Here is a 17,809-nt window from a genome sequence, read left to right on the forward strand (position 1 = left end):
AGCCGTGTTTTCCAGCCCACGGGGGTCCTGTGCCAGCGTGCGGAGCCCCCCGCGCTCCTACCCCGGCCCGGCCCGCGGCCGCGGCAGCTCGGCACCGCCGAGACCCCGCTCGGGGAGCCCCCGCCGCCCCCCGCGGCCCCCCGCGCCGGCCCGGTGTTGGGTTACGCGCCGGCTGCCGGCGCTGGGTGGGGCGAGAGGGGCCCGGCCCTGCCCGGCCCCCCCGCTCCCCCCGGGCACGGCGTGCGGCGGCCCGGCGGCTCCCTGCGCCCAGCCCCGGGGATGAGCGGGCTGCGACGGCTCTTCCGCGGCAGCGGCCGAGCGCTGGCGTTCGTCTTCGCCGCCTCCGTCGTCTGGCTGCTCCTCGACATGGCCGCGCTCCGCCTCTCCCTCGGCGACGCCGGCGGGCGGCTGCTGAAGGAGGCGGCGGAGCGCGGGCAGCAGCGGGGGCGGCCCTGGCGCGGCCCCGAGGCCCCGGCGGGCAGCAGCCGGCCCGACCCCGCGGGGCTCCGCGGCGCAGCGACGCCAGACGCCCGGGCAGCCCGCCGGGAGCGCCCCCGGCCCCCCTCCGCCCCCGGGGGCAGGGGGCAGCGGGCGGGGCAGGCCGGGGGGCGGCCCGCGGCTCGGCCGGCTGTGGGCTTGGGGGGCGGCGCAGGGGCCCCGGCGGCGGCGGCGGAGTTTGTGACGGGCCCCGCCGGAGCCGAGCAGCGGGAGGCGTCGCCATCGCGGCCTCAGGCCCCGCCGCCCCCCGGCGAGCCCCCTTCCCCAGCCCCGCCGGCCCCCGGGCGCACCGAGCCCACCCGGCGAGCTGGCGTCGGGGTGACGGTGGCGGGGACACCCGGGCGCACCGCCGACGGGAGCCGGCAGCGACCCGCCATCACGTTGGCCACAGCCAGCCTGGTGCTGCCAGCGGGGCTGGGACCCCTGCCCGGGCGGGGGGAGGCAGAAGTGGGAGTGAAAGAAACTTCCCCCCAAAATAGCTTCATCCTTATTAGCAAAGAAGGGGCAAAACGCGGCAGCTCAGCAGTCCCACGGCTGGGCTTCGAGTCTGCGGGGAGCATCGCCAAGAGGCAAGAGAAGCGCAATGAGCGGCAAGGAGCGCAGGAGAACGGCGACGATGCCCACGCTGTGAACGGCATCACCGGGGCTGTGGCGCTGAGGGGACAGACGCCGGGTGCCACGCACGGAGCAGCTCCTGGGGCACCTGCCGCTGTCAAGGACGGACAGGAGCGGGCAGGTGGCAGGAGCCTGGGGACACACAGGGTCTTGTCCGTGGATGCGACGCTTGCCCCAAGAGACCCCCGAGCTCCTGGCCAGTTTGGGCATCCCGTTGCAGTCCCTGATGATAAACAAGATGAAGCAAAAAGCAGATGGAAAGAAGGAAACTTTAATGTCTACCTCAGTGATTTGATCCCGGTAGACCGAGCCATAGCGGACACCAGGCCTGCCAGGTAAGTTCTGCTTCCCTTGCACAAATACCTGCGCTGCGCCCCTGGGAACCTGCTCGGTGGGTCCCAGGGAGGGCCGCTGGGCGTGCTGCCGAGGCCCTCACTTCATGCGTGCTAGCCATGAGATGGATTTTGCCTTTCCAGGTAAGAGCTGCTTGTTACTAAACATAAAACTGGGTAAAGTTTGCAGATTGTCTTAACCCGCCAAGCCCTGCCATCCAAAGAGGCAGGGGCAGATGAGGCAGGTAGTGGGGCTTAAGCCTCTTCGTGCCTTAAAACACTCTCGCCTGCTTTACCTGGTGCATCCCTGAGCGCGGTTTGGTTTCAGTATTCGTGCATTTGGTTCCTGGAGTGCTCTGGCACGCTGTCAGTTTGTCTCGGTAGCAAAGCCCCCCCTGCCCAGATGTGCGCTCACACCTGCAAGCTGCCACCACCCTTCCCTTGGGGCAGAGGCACCCCAACAGCCCCCCCTGCCCAGGGGGCCCACTGTGGTCCTAAAAGCCTCCACAGGAGACAAAACCATGTGCTGAGCACTTATAACTTTGACGTTACCTAACAGGCACACACCAGCCTGCAGCTGAGGCGATCTGGGGGATGCTCCTTTGTGTGGACCAGTGGCATCGCTGCCCTTGCGCTGCAGAGCACTGTGGTACCCACTCTGCAGAGGTGGCTCGGGGGACTGGGGTCCATGGGAGGGATGCAGAGTTTTGATTTGGAAAATGCTCATCCAGTTACAGCTGTCCCCACAAAATGTGTAGGTGATTCTGCAGATCTCAGTATTTGGCTTCAAAAAAGCCCCTCCTTCCCTGTAGCCCCAGAGAAGAGAAGAAGGTAAGGTGTGAGCAGTGCCTTGCTGGCTGGAGGGGTGAGGGTCTGGAGAGGCTTCCTCCCCTGAGCTGCTGTGCCTGGACTCCTGCAGGGAGGGTCCAGGGAAGGTGCCAGTTCAGGTAGGCTTCTTTCTCATTTTTTCCTGCTTTTCCTGCTGCAAATATTTCTCAGCCGCTTGGCAGGTGAGAGAGACCTGCCTCATGCAGAGAGCCTCCTGTGTCCCCCTTCCCACGCTTGTGGGCCATGGGTACAGTGGGATGGGAGTTGTGTTGTGATTGTCCCCCATCCCCCAGGACAACGCACAGACATTCCCATGGAGCTGTCGGCGCTTGCCGGTGAGGTGAGGCCCTACACGGGAAGAAACGGGGCAGGGAAGGAGGAAGACAACTAGGACAGCTTTCTGTTGGGCAGAGGATGCCAGCTGCAGAAGCCACTTGTGCACAGGAAAAGAGCCGTGGCAGCTCAAAGCCAACACTGTGTTTTGGTCTTTGACAGCAAAGCTCTGGAGCTGTGGAGCAGAAACCACCTCCCAGGAGCACCTGTAAGAGCAGCTCGCCTGCCTCCGGTGACTCAAGTACCTGCCCAGGAGGAGACAGCATTGCTTGCTGGGTGTCACGGGGAACGCCTTGGCCAAACACACTGTTTGTGTGCCCTGCTGGCGCTGCCTGGGGATGTGTGCTGCCGGGGCAGCTCTGCCCTCAGCCTGTTGGCACAGCACTATTGGGCTGTAAGGGCCAGCTCATGGCATCAGCTGTTGGCAGCTCTTGGGGATCAAACAGCGTGTTACGTTTTTTGCTGGAGTCTTCCAGCCTCTCCCAGTTTAGACCCCAGTTCCTCTTGTGATCCTTGCTGAGGTACTGGACTAGACCACTGAAATTTGGCCAACAGGAAACTCATCCTGTCACAATCTGCATATCCACGTGCAATGCTTGCTGCTTTCTGAGCTTTGTGTACCGTGCTGGCACTTGCCGAGCACCGGTGCCTCTGCAGAAGTGCGTGCAGTAAACGTCCTGCCAAGGAGGAGTGAGCTGCACGAGCCACGCAGGTGGAGGCCGGGGTGGCCAGGAGGCTTGCAGGGAGTGCTCCCTGCGGAGCCCTGGCTGGGAGCCCTGGGCCCCGTTTCAGCCCAACACTGCAGCAGCGGCAGCGAAGGTCCCTGCGTGCCTCTGCCCTCTCCCCAAGCTACTGCCATAGCTTCTCTTCTTCAGGCTATCTGGGTTTAGACAGGGACCCAGATTTCCTGGCCTGGCAAAAAAACCGTCACTGCATGCTGCAAGGCGCGGTACGGTACGGTACGGACGGGGTAGGTTAGCACCTGTGCTGGCACGCATGGGGAGGGATGGGGCTGGGCACCCCTTGGCTCAGGTTTTCAGCGCCAAGCTGCTGCCAGACTCAGGGGCAGCAGGTCTAAGGGGACCTTCTCCCTGAGCAACCTCAGCAACTTGAGAGCCTACGTTTTGCTGACTTTCAGAGTGATGTCAACAGAACATAAAGGGTTTGGGCTGTTTTTGTTTAAATGACTGTTAAGGGTTGGAATTTTGAGAAGATTTGGCTTTTACTTAACATTAGTCATATATATTAAGTATTGTATGCAAATATATACAAATATATATGTATGTGCGTATATGTGTATAGTTAGGAAAGAAATGAAGCCCAGACTCACACAGGACATGGTGAAATATCTTTAGCTGGGGGTCAGCAATAACAAACCCATTGCTCTCTGCCTAGAAATCCTACTTTTTTAGGCAAGAAGGGAGAAAAAGATTCCTCAGTTTGAGGTTTCCCATCGCCCTCGCGTGGATGCTTTCCAGCTGCCTGGGGTGTACGCGCAGCCCTTGGCCAAGAGCCTTTTTGCTGCTAATGAAGGGGCTAAAGAGAAAAGTGCTTTTAGCAGGTACTGCCTGGCTGCACGCAGCCTTCGCGGCTTGGGGCTTGGCTGTGTTTTCTCAGCTGCTCTCACATCCCTCTCTCCATGCAATGAAAGCTGTTGTGCTCGGCAGCTTCTCCTGCCTTATCCATGGCCCCTGTCCCTCCTCCCACCAGGAGGTGCCTCCTTGGGTTTGCTGTAGGAGCAACTACAGTTTGTCTCTATTCTCCTAGTTTAGCTGTCCGTTGTTGTCTCCTTCTTGCAAGTGACCTCCCCAGTGGTTCAGTCCCTGCCTTCTCTCTGTTGGCGCCGGGAGTCCTGCCAGCATGCCCAAAGCAGCTCCTGATCCTGCAGAGAGGTCCCATCACCACGGGCCAACACCCTTATGGTTTCCAACCAAACCATATCAAACAGCCCGTCCCATCCTGCCTGAGCCAGCCCTGGCCGCTGCCCAGGCTGCAGAAGGAGAAAGAAAGACATGTCCTAGGGATTGCGCCAGAGAGCAATTCTGGGGTTATTTTTACTTACCCAGAGCACTTCTGATTAGCTGTGAAGCCCTGAAATACCTCTGTGTCTTCTTCAAAACACCACATGGTCTGAGCCTGGTGTCAGCATCTGAGCCAGCAGCTGCCAAACCCAAGGGCCCCTTCACTGAGATGGAAGAAGAAGTCAATTTTCCATACGCTCCCATGTACCTGTCCCTGTTTTCTGTCTGTTGCTGACAGCAGAGTGAACAGTGGTTTTGGGTGATCACTGAGAAATTAATTTTCTGCATCCGCAGGTAGGCTGGTGCCTGTCCTGCCTGCAGGAGGTCTGCTCTGGAAGGACAAGGGAAAAACCTGCTATCAGGCTTCGGCTCACTGACGTGAGAGAGAAAGCAAGTGCCAGAAATTCATGGGTATTCTGGGATAAACCAGGTGTTCTGGGGGAGAGGAGCGCTCTGCCAGGCATTCTGCAGGCCTGGAGATCCACTCGGAGATAAGCGAGCTGAGGGAGCCCCACTCCCCAAAGCACGCAGCAAAGTGGTGCTTGACTTGCAAATGGAGGATGAGAAAAGATGCTCATCGACCTTTTGTTCAAACACTGAAGACACAGGCTTGACCCAGATGTTGCATTTTTGGCTGTTGCAGAACAAAATGACAAACCCATAGAGCCAGGAGAAATTTTTATCACTCCTCAGATCTGCCGATGCATATCACTGGCTGTTGGCAAGGGAAGCAGTGCCGCTCAGAGCCCCTGCACGTGGGCTCGGGGCACAGCTGGCTGGCCGGGGTGTCCCTGGGGAGGCGTGGGTGCTCAGAGTGTGAGATATGGGGTGCTCAGGGAGCAGGCCTGCCAGTACCGTCGTGTGTGCAGTTCGGACACTTGAGTGTTTTCCCATCCTCCACGATCCCCTGAGTGAGGTGCAGAAGTTGGATGGGGAGACTCTTCCTGGCTGCCTGCATGTTAGACAAGTTGGTGCACTGAGTAACCCTTCATGGACATAAGGAGCGCTTCCCCGCATTTTCATCTTAATACCAATTCTTTTCTTCCAATGAGGCTATCTCACGCCACCTGGGATCTGAAGTCCTGTGGGCACTTGGAGCATGCAGGATCCTTTCCCTGCAGGAGTCCCCCAGACCAGTGGTGCAGAGTGGGGTCGGCCTCACGCCCAGCACTGTTTTCTCATGGAGAGGAGAGATTCTTCCCTGGGGGCTGGGACTTAAAAAGAGGTCCCTGCTAGAAGGGGTCCTGTCCTGTGGAGCTGCCCATGAGGGTCCCCAGGACCATGTGGGGAGCTCCCCCCGTTCACCCCCCTGCTCCCTCTCCTGACAAAGTCTCATTACAGGGCTTTGCCTCCGTATTTCATGTTTGGCTTTGCCTCTGTATTTCACATTTGGCATTTCCTCCCTCCCAGTGCATTTTCCCAGAAAACACTAAGCCTGGAGTGTGCCCAGCCATCACCTAAGAGCCCTTGTTGCCGTTGCAGGTGCTCTGAGCAGCAGGTTCATGATGACCTCCCGACCACCACCATCATCATGTGCTTTGTGGATGAAGTGTGGTCCACCCTCCTCCGCTCCGTTCACAGCGTCCTTGGCAGATCTCCTCCGCACCTGATTGAAGAAGTCATTTTGGTGGACGACTTCAGCACAAAAGGTAGGTGAAGCTTCTTCTACCTTTATGAAACTAATATAACTTGAGGCCAAAATGCAATTTGTTCTCTGTAATTCAATTCTGAATAGCAGAGAGAAATTGCATTTTCTCCTTTTGATGTGCTGAAGTGCGTCCGCAGCCTGCGCTGTTATCTTTCCAGATGAGGGGGATCAGAGGCCAGATGGGCACTGGGGATGGCTGTGGGGCATCAAGCTGCAGCTCTTGTGTAACACCCTGCCAGACTTTATCATTCACGTCTCTCCCATCCCAATTCACTCACTTAAACAGCTGCTATTCTTACAGCTGTGCATCACTTAAGTTCACACTCTTGCACTGTGTGTGCCGGAGGCTGGCTGAGGCACTGTGGTCCGGGAGCACCAGGGAGCTTGGTCCTGCCCAACCCATCCATCTTAGGGGCATCCCAGCTCAGGGGCTTGTGCATTCATAAAGATGCTGTCACCCTTCTCTGTGCAGTTTCCAGATGAGTGCCCCATGTTTTCGGTACTGGTGGCAGGGGAGGAACAGCTCGCACTTCCCAGGTTGCTCAGAGAACAGAGTAGTTGCAGTAAAAGCACTGGTGAGCAGGCATCTGCCCGTGTACAGGGGCTTTGCATGCGTACTCAGGCATTTCAGATGATATTGAACCTCTGCTTTGTAATGCTTTGGCTCTCTGCTGACTTCAGCCCTTAAAAATTTAGGAATGATGTAATTTTCCAGCTGCTGGTTCTTCAGGGAAAGTACTGTCTCAGATGAACTTCAGAGCTCATGCCACATGTGCAAGGAGCCTACAGTACAACAAAAGAATAGGTGCAAAAAAGAGGAAAAAGACTCAGTTGGATACTTTTTAAAATTATCATTAAAACATATTCATACCACTTCCCCTCAAAAGCATTTTTTCAAGTTTCCTCTTTACTTTCTCCCTATGGTTTCCCTTCATGTCTGCTTGTTAGCCAGCAAATATATGAAACACTGGGTTTGCCACCGAAACCTGGTGAGTGCAGGGGAGTTACAGAGAGCTGTGCTTGGCATTGCTGTTATCCAAGTAGCAGCAGCAATAACTTACAGCAAACACGTCCACAAATATTTAACTTTTGGAACCTTTTAAAGCTTTCAACTGGCTTTTGAAATGCAGACAGTTACATTCTGAAGAAAACTGAAGACTGAAGAGCACCAATGAAGCCCATTGGTGAGGGAGGTCGAGGGTCCTCCCCACAGCCTGAACGATGTAAGTGGGTGGCTGGATCCAAATGAAATGCTGGGAGCAGCAGCAGCAGCCGCAGCACCACGGCAGAGGCTCCTGGGCTCCATCTGTGTAGTCCATCTGTGAACTGGACTACCAGGCGCTCAAGTCCCCCAGACCACTTTCTCATACCCTCTCCTTCCTGAGAGTTTACCACCAGCTGCCTCCACAGCCACGGGAAACCACGACAAAAGCAGCCTGAAAAGTAGAGATGTGCGAACCCTTGTGCACTTTAAACCTGGATCGAGTCTTTAAATGTGGTGGTTATTATTGAGAAATTTGTAAAGCACAAAAAAATTTTTTTTTTGCAAAGGAAGAAAATTTACAACAGATTTTAATTGCAGTTATACTGCAATGAAGAAAAAAAAAGCTCATTTTAGAGTCTTTGAACAACCGTTTGATATCTGATTTGGATCGTGAACTACCCAAGTGGGGCCACTGGGATTTTGCTGATGGCCTCTCGCCAAAAGCCCTGCACTTGCTGCTCTCCACTTTCCATGTCTTCGGCATGCAGTGAGTCACTGCGCTCACCCAGCACCAGGTTATGGGTCCGCTTTTGCTGCGGCTGCTGGGTTTGTGCCAATGCACAGCAGCCACCCACCATGCAGGGAGCAGATGATACTACCACCTGCAGCCCGTCCTTTGGAGGGGCAGATCCAGGGCAGCCAGGCAGCCCGTGGCGAGCACCCAGGACCAAGCAGCACGCCTGTCCCAGAGTACCCGGAGAGACGTCTCCAACAAAGATTTTTAAACTCATCAACTTCAGCGTAAACCTGCTGGCAGCGATGCGGCTGGGAGTTTCACCAGAGAGCAGGCTCAGATCGCAGTGCTGTGCACCAGAAGCCCTACAGCTGTGCCCAGATGTTCATGCCCCAGACCTGAGGACCCTGGTGTGTCTGGAGGTGCTTCCAGGGAAAATTGACCCACTGCTTTTCACCCTGGAAGTGAGTGCAAAATGGGTAAGTCATCCTCACCCTCTCCTTCTCCTTCTCTGCAGAGTACCTCAAGGAGAAGCTGGACAAGTACATGTCACAGTTCCCAAAAGTGAAGATCCTCCATCTCAAGGAGAGGCATGGTCTTATACGGGCCAGACTGGCAGGAGCGGAGATTGCTAGAGGTAGGACAAAAAACATTTTACAGCCATGCCTGGACCCTGCCAGAGGTGCTGATAAGCCATCTCCAGCACCAAGTTTTAGTCCCCTCCCAATGAGTTAAGGGCATCTCTTCAGTATCCGAAGCACAGGGGTCTGACAAGGGGATGAGCTGTGGATTGTCCATCACCTTGGCATGGCCCTGGCAAGCAGCAGTTGGAATCTCCTCCCGGCAGCTGCCCCATTTCACCTGCTGCAATGGCCAAGCAGTGGAAGCATGCTCTGGGCTATGGCTGGGACCGTTCTGGGAGCCGTGGAGGGTCGTGGCACCAGCAGCAGCACCCTGAACCCATGGGGCACTCAGGGAGGCTGGCCAGCGTGGAATGGGGATGGGGTACCTGATTGCCTGATGCTGCCCTGGTCTCTGCCGCAGGCACCGTCCTGACATTCCTGGACTCGCACGTGGAGTGCAATGTGGGGTGGCTGGAGCCGCTGCTGGAGAGGGTCCGCCTGAGCCAGGCCAAGGTCGCCTGCCCCGTCATCGAGGTCATCAGTGACAAGGACATGAGGTAAGGCAGCTTGTGCCCCTGGGAAACCCACAGTCCATGCCAGTGGCTTGAGAAAACCCTCTTACTGGGACCACCAACATATAATTACAGACAGACACAGGTGTAGACCTCCTTACTGGCCTTCAGCAGCATGTCACAAGAGATGCATAATGTTGCTGTACACCAGAAGTGAACATTAGCAGTGGACGTGGCCCCTTCATTTATCACACACACCTTTTCCCATTTTCCATGACTTTTAATACATGAAGAAGATTCCTAATGAAATCTGTTAAAATCCTGTTTTAATTATGTACAGATACTCATCTTCATTCATTAAGGGTGACATTTCAATCAGGAATGTGACTCAGAATTAGTCATCCTGATCTTTTCTCCATTTAGTTACATGACCGTGGACAACTTTCAGCGTGGGATTTTTACTTGGCCAATGAATTTTGGATGGAGACAGATTCCACAAGAGGTCATTGAGAAAAATAAAATCAAGGAAACTGATATAATAAGGTAAAAAAAAGCAAATGTGAGACCTTTCTGAACCAACCTGTTCTTTTGTTCATAATTTAGCAACAAAGGCTCCTTCGAGGCCCAGTGTTGTTCCTTTGTAAGGACAAGGGAGGCAGTGGTACACTGTGGGCAATCACATCACCAGATGTAGGCACAGCCCGGCGAGCCGTTCTTACCTCCTGCGGCACTGCTGGCATTTCGCTGGTGCTGCCGTGGCCGGGGGAACATACTGTTGCATTTTCCCTTCCATGCCCTGTTACAGCTTTCAGACTGGGTAAAGCCACCCAAATATCATCTATTTTAACGTTGCGTCTGTCAGCCTGCAGCAAAGTGACAAATCGAGTGGTCCTTGCTGTCTCTGTAAGTGCAGGCTCAGGTACCATCCCCAAGCATTTCGTAGCCCACAGCTTCTCCATGAATCCTTAGTCCAAGGAAGGCGAAAGGGACAGGTGCTTCCCCACCAGCTGACAGGCTGTGTGGCTTCTCTGTTCCCAGGTGCCCGGTCATGGCAGGTGGCCTCTTTTCCATTGACAAGAAGTATTTTTTTGAGCTGGGAATGTACGACCCTGGACTGGATGTTTGGGGAGGTGAAAATATGGAGATTTCATTCAAGGTACGTCACTGTCACACGCCTGCATCCCTGCCAGCCTGGCTGAGCCAGGGTCTCCACAGGGACAGCCCCATGCTGCAGATCCCATCTCTCCTGGCAGTTTACCTAGTTTTCTGCTTTTCTGGCTTGCACAAAGCCAGCACCCGACATTTGCCCATGTTTCTATCAAAGCAACCCCTCTTTCTCAGGTCTGGATGTGTGGAGGCGAGATTGAGATTGTTCCGTGCTCCAGAGTCGGGCACATTTTCAGGAACGACAATCCTTATTCCTTCCCAAAAGATCGTGTGAGAACGGTGGAGAGGAACTTGGCCCGTGTTGCAGAGGTCTGGCTGGACGAGTACAAGGAGTTATTCTATGGCCATGCTTACCACTTGATCTTGAAAAACGTGGATGTGGGCGACCTGACTCAACAAATCCAATTGCGAAAGAAGCTTCAGTGCAAAAGTTTCCGGTGGTACCTGGAGAACGTCTACCCGGACCTGGAAGCTCCCCTGGTTAAAGCCAGTGGGCTGGTACGTAGCCAGGTGACTTGCTGTCCTTCATTTAAACATGTTTCCAGTGGCTGGCTAGACACTTGGTAGCATCCCAGTACGCTGTCTCTGAGTTGCTTCCTGGGCATTGGGTGACGTTTTTGAGTATTTAATGTCACGGTGGTCTGGATTCCCCAGGGTTTTTATAAAGAAATAGTTCACCATTCCAAGAGCTACTTCAGTGTTTAAACACCAGGTGAGCCGCCCATGCAGCAGTTCCAGGGCAGGAGGTCCAGCATCCTTCCTGCTAGCACAGCTTTTTGGCCAAAGCAGGAGAGAAATTACTTTTCTGGGCGGCTTAGCGGTGCCTGGGCAGGGAAGGGCAGGAGCCCCAGGCGCAGACAGGGTTTGTACCGGTGCTCTGCTGCCAGCAGAGCGCAGCAGAAATCCGCTTTTCCTCTGTGCAAGGCAGAGGCTCTGCCTGCCTGCAGACAGGCAAGGCAGCAGCCTGGAAGAGTCCTGGCATGTCACCAGTGCAGGTGAAGCCTGTGCCTTAGGAGGGGTCAGTGGGCAGAGAACACCTGAAAGTCCATTTGGGATGAAGTCCTGCCTCCACAAGCCCCTTGCTGGCCAGGTGGCCGATGAGCATGGCAGGGTCAGGCTCTGTTTCACCATCCATCCCTCCCTCCATCTCGGTGCCAGGAAACTTGTGGTGCTACCTGGCACCTGGTCCTGCTTGTGCCCCTGGGTGTTCAGTGTCGCTTCACCAACATTAAATGGTGAATTAAAACAAGAATAAAATTTGGGTTCTGAATCTGGCCCAGCCCTGAGCCTCAGCACAATATTGGCTGCTGCTTGGAACATTCAGAAATGTCAAATGTTCTCCCTAGAAAAGATACAACATTGATGGCAAACCAGTTACAATTGCAATAACAAAAGTGAAATATCTGCTTTGTCAGAAAGATTGCAGCAATGCCAGGAATGAAAACTAAAGGGTTTGCTGACATCCCCACCCACTTCCATCTCCCAGTGCCATGGCAGGAGTGATACTTGCCCAGGGGAGGTGGCCAGGAGCTGGTGACCACAGGGCTGGCGCAGCTGAGGGACTGAGAACAAGAACTGTCTGTCCCCTCAGTCCCTGCCGAGGAGCACAGCCTCCAGCCACTGCACTGGCCCTTCTGGGAGCCAGGAAAAAGTACAGCAACAATTTGGCTGCATTTCAGGCTTGTCTGTGGGCCAGGGGCATAAGATGAAGGTTCCTTATCACAGGGATCCCTGGGGATCAAGTCAGGCTCTCTGCCAGCTGCAGTCAGTGAGTAGCTTTTATGATGGAGCCGTGAAGGTGTGGGGGGGCAGCTCTGCAAGAGGGCGCAGGGAGGGATGCCATGCTTCCTTTGAGTGACGTGTCGGCCCTCCTGCAAGAGCTGTGGGAAACTGCTGGTTTCAGGCACTTCAGCAGATGATGAGCAGTGGATCCATTTGGATGTATCTCTGTCTTGGTGGGACTGCAGTGGCCGGTTGCTGCCTCTGAGTGACTGGAAGCACACAAACCATGGGCTGTCTGCTGGGGCTTCGAAACTTGTGTGGCTGAGAGCCTGTATCCGTGCATTGCCTTCTAGAAAGCACCATTTGGATTAGACTGAAGGCTTCAGTGAAACATCTCCTTAAGTGACATTTTTTTTAAAATAATAAGCAGTAACAGTCTTGAGAACGTTAAAAAAACCGGGAAATTCTTGAGAAATACTTACTTTTTCAGCTCCTTTGTTCCAATCAGAGCAATAAATCTTCATGTCAAATTCAGTACAAAGCAGTTAGACCATACAGAGAGACTTCTGTTTCACCTTAACCAAAACCTCAACTTTTCAAAGGTGTTCGTGAAAATTTCCAGGATGTTGCTTTACTTTGTCCGGAATCAGGCCACCTGAATTGCTCTTTTATCTTCATTCTCAAAACTTAGTAGGGCGGAAAATCTGTTTTTCAGCTAGCTCTGCAAATTCCAGCTGTGCTGAACACTGTCCAGAGTTTCTTGAGAACTGTTTTCTGAATAGCCTAGTTATTGACCGGGATTAATTCATAAATTCGACAGAAATTTTGAAAGAGAAGAAACGACATTTGCAAGGCATGGGAGGTGTGAGCAGCCCCAACTGCAGCACTGCCAGGGCTGACTGAGGAGCCGATGCCAGTACCGACCAAGCCGTCCATGGCCGTGAGTCCCTGCAGTGTGGTGGGCTTCAGCCCAGGGACCGGAGGGGGCTGGCAGGGCTCAATCTCAGTGTTTCCAGCTTTCCCATATAATCTCCCGTACTCGTGAGCGACCTCTGAACATGTCGTACAAACGGCATTAAGAAAATGCCTCTTGCAGAGCACACGATGTGTGGATGCTTGTGCTGGCCCAGCAGCGGGGTGCCGGCAGGAAGAGCAAGGAGAAGCCGAGTGAAGGAGCAGAGCCTGATGCTCCCTCGCAGCGAGCTGGGGGCCGAATATGCACACTCAGAGAGACATCTGGTCTGCGCTACCCAAGGTGCAGTGCTCACTCCTCTTTCTCCTCACCAGTGCAAGGTAATGGCAGTTCAGTTAAAAACAGCTTAACGATGATGTGCCTGCCAGGGCTCCCCACTTTGGGGGACCACCTCTACGTTTCCCCGTTGCAGATGGGTACCAAGACATCTAACCTAGATGGAAAACAGGAAAAGCTACCTCGGGGTGAGGCACTGAGCGCATCGTGTATGGTGACGGAGTTGTTCCCTCAGGCTGGCTGCGGGGTCCGTGATGGGCGGTCGGAGCGCCATGCCCTGTGCCCCAGCTGGGAGGGGACTGGGCAGATCCAGGATGGGACCACCAGGCGCTTGCGTCAGCTGCTCTCAGGGGCGGCTCGCCTCCTTCACGGTGTGGCAATGGGAAGGGATTCTGGAAGTTGTTATTGTTGGGAGCTGTTTGGTTTGGGGATTTGCAGAACAGGAACATGAGCTATGTCCAAAAAAAACCCCAAAAAAGAATGTATGTCATCGAAGTTTGAACATGTCTGGAAAGGTCCAGTTTCAAGCTTCTCTCGGTAGAAAAACAGGCGTCATGGACCAGATGTGTATTTATATACCCCTCCAAGGACTATGACACATCATCTCTGCTTTGTGTGGTTAAGTGGACAGCATTAATCAGTGTCCTGTGAATCCAGCAGGTTAACTACAGTGTAACAGCCTCTCCTCTTCCTTGGGAATTTATGTCTGTGTTTGCATTTTGTTGCTGTTTTCCAGCTTGTTAACATAGCCATGGCAAGATGCATCACTGTGGAAAACACCACCCTGACTTTTGAGGCATGTGATGTTAGCAACAAGGTAAGGATACCCTGCATATGAAATGTGTGATACTATTTTTAGTGCATGGCGTAGAGCTGCTGTATCTCCCATAGTGACCTGCCCCCTCCCCAAGAACTAATACAGTCCTTCCCACCAGGGGACACGGCCAGACGATGCCTGGGAGTAGCGAGTGGCAGGAATTGCCCGTTTGCAAAGCCTGTAGCCAGGCAACAACTCCAAGAACCAGCAAATTCAGCTGGAATTTTCAAGTTTGATAAAGCTACAAGCCTGCACGTGAAAATGGGAGGAAACATTTAAATACAAGCCTGTGTTTTGTGTGCAAAACAGCCAGCCACACTCTGTTGCAAGATGGGAAGCAGCTGCTGCAGACAACCTTTCCCTTCCTTTATAGGCAGTGTTTCTTAGGCAGTTCCCTGCTAGCCACTCACTGCAGTGGCACAGGTCAGCATGTGGGTCGGGGTCTGTCACATACGGGGGTTCATCCGTTCGCCCCCCAGTGCTGGGGTGCAGCCAGGGGAGGCAGCAGGGCAGAGGAGCACGCAGCAATTGGGTTTGGTTCTGGGCTGCTGCAGTGGGAGCCACTTCCAGAGCCTGCGCTTGTGCTGTCCTGCGTTTTTTAGCTCTGTAAATCCATAGGAAGGATCTTCCCATGGATCACAGCTTTCCTTATTCCCCAGTCCTGCCTGAGGGCAGGAGGAAGGTGAGGAGAGCCTCTGATGGGGAGCATCTGCCGGCTGCTTGCTATCCCTGAGCAGCCAGCCCTGCTGACAGAAGGCCAGCGGGGTCACAGCTTCCCTCGTCTCTCCCCACAGAACCAAAAGTTCAACTACACCTGGCTGAGGCTGATCCAGCACGGAGAGCTCTGCATCGCCCCGGCCGGCGCTGCGGGATCGCTGTGCCTGCGCCACTGCGAGGGCAGGAGCCGCAGCCTGACGTGGCTGCACAGGTCACTGGCCGCCTTCCAGCCAGAGCTGGTAAGTGAGGCGGTGGTGAGGGCAGCCCCCACCGCAGCCTGTCATTCCTGGTTCGGGTTAGCGTGCCAGCCTGCAAACTGATGGGCAGCTGCAGCCTGTTGCAAGGCACAGGGCGTACCCCAGCCCTCTGGTCCCCCACTTTCATCTGAAGTTAAGTACTGGTCGCCCAGCACCGCTGCCTTTCCTCATGGGGACAGCGGCGCATGCCCTGCCATCAGGTTGCACCAGTCCAAGTGACGTGCATCCCAATGCCTGACACCGCATGCCCATGGGCTGGGGAGATGCTGGTCATGCTGAGGCATTTGCTGCAGCAGGGCTCTGCCCCTGCCCACACAGCACTAACGAAACAACTCCATTTTTACATAGAAACCATCAATAGCACTCACATGGAGATGACTTGTTATTGATTAGCACGCAGCTCCCTGTTTTTCTAAAAGAAAGAATTTATGAGAAGGAAAATAATGGATACTTACATTTGTTCCCTGCACTGCAAAAAGCAAGAGAGTCACGACTGTATCTCTGTCAGCCTGGTGTAAGTAGTCCAAAATGCTATGAAATGCATACTTCATATTTAAGAAAGAAAAACTGTTGCTAAGTTATACACTTATCACAGTGACAAGTTCCCATTCCTGTTTAGTCTGAAAAAAAAAACCACTTTCAATGCCATAACGCTGCAGCACCAAGGCTCACCTTGGGTATTTTGTGAAAAACACATTAAAATTGTCTTTCATTTCAGAGTACAGGCAGCATTATCAGTGCACAGGCAGTGTTTGTCTCCTGTTCCAGCCTGAGCTCGCCTCAAGCCATGAGTGAGATGTATTTGGTGGTCTCCCCCATAACAGGGGGCTGGACATGGGCAGGTGCTCCCAGCCATGGCAGGGGATGGGTCTGGCTGCCCGACAGCACGGGCCCAGGCACTGACACGCTCCCTGGGGCAGCCATCTCAGTTGATATGGTCACATCAACCTTACTGGTGCCAGCAATAAAGTCTGAAGAGCAGCTCAGTGGCTGAATTCTGACTGAAGGAATTGCGATGCTTTACCTTCTGTTGTCATAGTCATTGTGTATTAATGATGCGAAGTGCTTTTACTGTATACACAAAGATCCAGCTTTTTCCCAGATAACACTCTACAGGTCATTTCAGGAGTATTTCATTAGGTATCGCCATGCTAGGCGGTGACAGGGAAATGTCCTTTACCTTTGGCAGCACTTGCAGCATCACCTCGCTGGCTATGTGTGTTAAGTAGACAAAGCCAAGCAGATGTGGAAAAGAGAAGGACGGTGATCACTCAGACTCTTCGTTCTTTCATAATCCAATTTATTGCCCCAGCGTTTGAACTTCAGCGCTGAGTTACCTAACATCCTTTTCAGCGCAGTAAATCTGCTTTGAGTTCATCAGCCAAGAAACTCCAAAATCTGTAAATCATTCTCCTGCTGCATGTTCCCCTAGATATGGCAATTACCATCTGGGGTGATCTCCTTTGCATGGTAATTACCACTCAGACAGTGAGAGAACTAATCTTTCCATTTCCAGTGAACGAAAACCCATGAGGCGCAGAAGGTACAGTATGATCCTGGCTCAGCAGCAACAGGTGCGGGCTTTGGAGCCCACCCAAAATTCCCTTTTAAGTCAGCAAAGGGATCTTGCATGTTAGGGAAATGCAAAAAAAGGGCACACCATAAAGAATCAAGTTTTTGTGGTGGAAAAACAGAGCTGCTGCTGTATGAGGCCTAAAGCCTAAGCCTTCCTAAAGCCCTCTCTCTCTCCCCTGCAGACGGACCACATCATCTCAGAGCACCTCCAGCAGCCAGCTTGCTTGGAAGTGGATCCCTCTCACAAAGCCCTGAGGATAAATGCCTGTGACTCTGCAAATCCTTATCAAAAGTGGCAGTTTGGCAATTACTATGCAGACTGAAGGGAACACAGTTGAACCAGAAACACCGTGTTTTCATCTTGTGAATTCAGCAAGGACATCTGTGCGACTTGTGACAGCAATTACAAAACTGGAAGTTCATTTCCAAATGATAATTGAAATCCTTAAGTTAAACCAGTACATTGACAGAGCAGAATACCAAGAGCAGCACATCTGGTCTGACGATGTCTGAAACAGATAGGCGTGTTTTTCCTTCACTGTTGGAGACTTTGGCAAAAACTCAAATAATTTTCTGTATTATTAAATGGAAATATTTTCTCAAGTCTCCCATCATACTGTAAGCAAACCTTCATCAGTTCCTCCTGGACAACAGCATAAGCTACAGGAATATTTCCAGGTCTCTGTAGTCTGCAAAGAGCAAATAGGGCTGCTTATTCTTCCACAGAAAATGGAAGTTTATTGACCAACGCATTAAACAAATCCATCTGGCATGCCTGTGCTGGGTCTGGCTGCAGGATCCTGCCCTGTGGGACCCGTTGCCTCTGACAGATGAGTATCAGGGTTCCGTTAGAAATCGATTGCATATCGAAAAAGCCTTCTTTTAATAATGGGAGGCAAATGTGGGTCGATAAGCCACCCAGCAGATGAGGTACCCCAGGGACTGCAGAAGAAGCAACCTTGCCTGTGCCCTGTGGACAGCAAGGACGTGTGCCTTGCTTTGCTTGGAGGTGAGGAGCTGCTGGGGAGGTGAACCAGGGGTGCATCCTGCTCCTTGCCAGTGGCAACGCACCAGAGGCCAGCTGGGGAGCACCTCGTCCCAGGGTGGCCAGGCTGTCCCCACCCTGGGACATGTCCCCGAGTCCCCATGGCTTTTTAGGATCTCCCCCAGGACCCCT

General features: G+C 53.6%; 1 protein-coding gene across 1 annotated transcript; it reads left to right on the top strand.

Moving 5' to 3' along the window:
* The first annotated feature begins 218 nt into the window (after positions 1 to 218).
* On the top strand, positions 219 to 17,380 carry GALNT5 (polypeptide N-acetylgalactosaminyltransferase 5). The gene is made up of 10 exons (XM_055719499.1): positions 219 to 1,448; positions 6,110 to 6,276; positions 8,511 to 8,630; positions 9,038 to 9,173; positions 9,552 to 9,671; positions 10,167 to 10,284; positions 10,470 to 10,793; positions 14,003 to 14,083; positions 14,878 to 15,039; positions 16,815 to 17,380. The coding sequence occupies exons 1-10, from the start codon at positions 280 to 282 to the stop codon at positions 16,953 to 16,955; spliced, it is 2,538 nt and encodes an 845-aa protein (XP_055575474.1). The 5' UTR covers positions 219 to 279; the 3' UTR covers positions 16,956 to 17,380.
* Positions 17,381 to 17,809: the final 429 nt, after the last annotated feature.

This window comes from Falco cherrug, chromosome 8 (genome assembly GCF_023634085.1).
Source record: "Falco cherrug isolate bFalChe1 chromosome 8, bFalChe1.pri, whole genome shotgun sequence".
NCBI lineage: Eukaryota > Metazoa > Chordata > Aves > Falconiformes > Falconidae > Falco > Falco cherrug.

What these genes read in the sequence shown, in the direction of transcription:
- GALNT5 (XM_055719499.1), top strand. Translation starts at nt 280, where the DNA reads ATGAGCGGGCTGCGACGGCTCTTCCGCGGCAGCGGCCGAGCGCTGGCG. An exon ending in GGACGACTTCAGCACAAAAG is followed by an intron (nt 6,277 to 8,510) that starts GTAGGTGAAGCT and finishes CCTTCTCTGCAG; the next exon opens with AGTACCTCAAGGAGAAGCTG. An exon ending in CATGTGATGTTAGCAACAAG is followed by an intron (nt 14,084 to 14,877) that starts GTAAGGATACCC and finishes CTCTCCCCACAG; the next exon opens with AACCAAAAGTTCAACTACAC.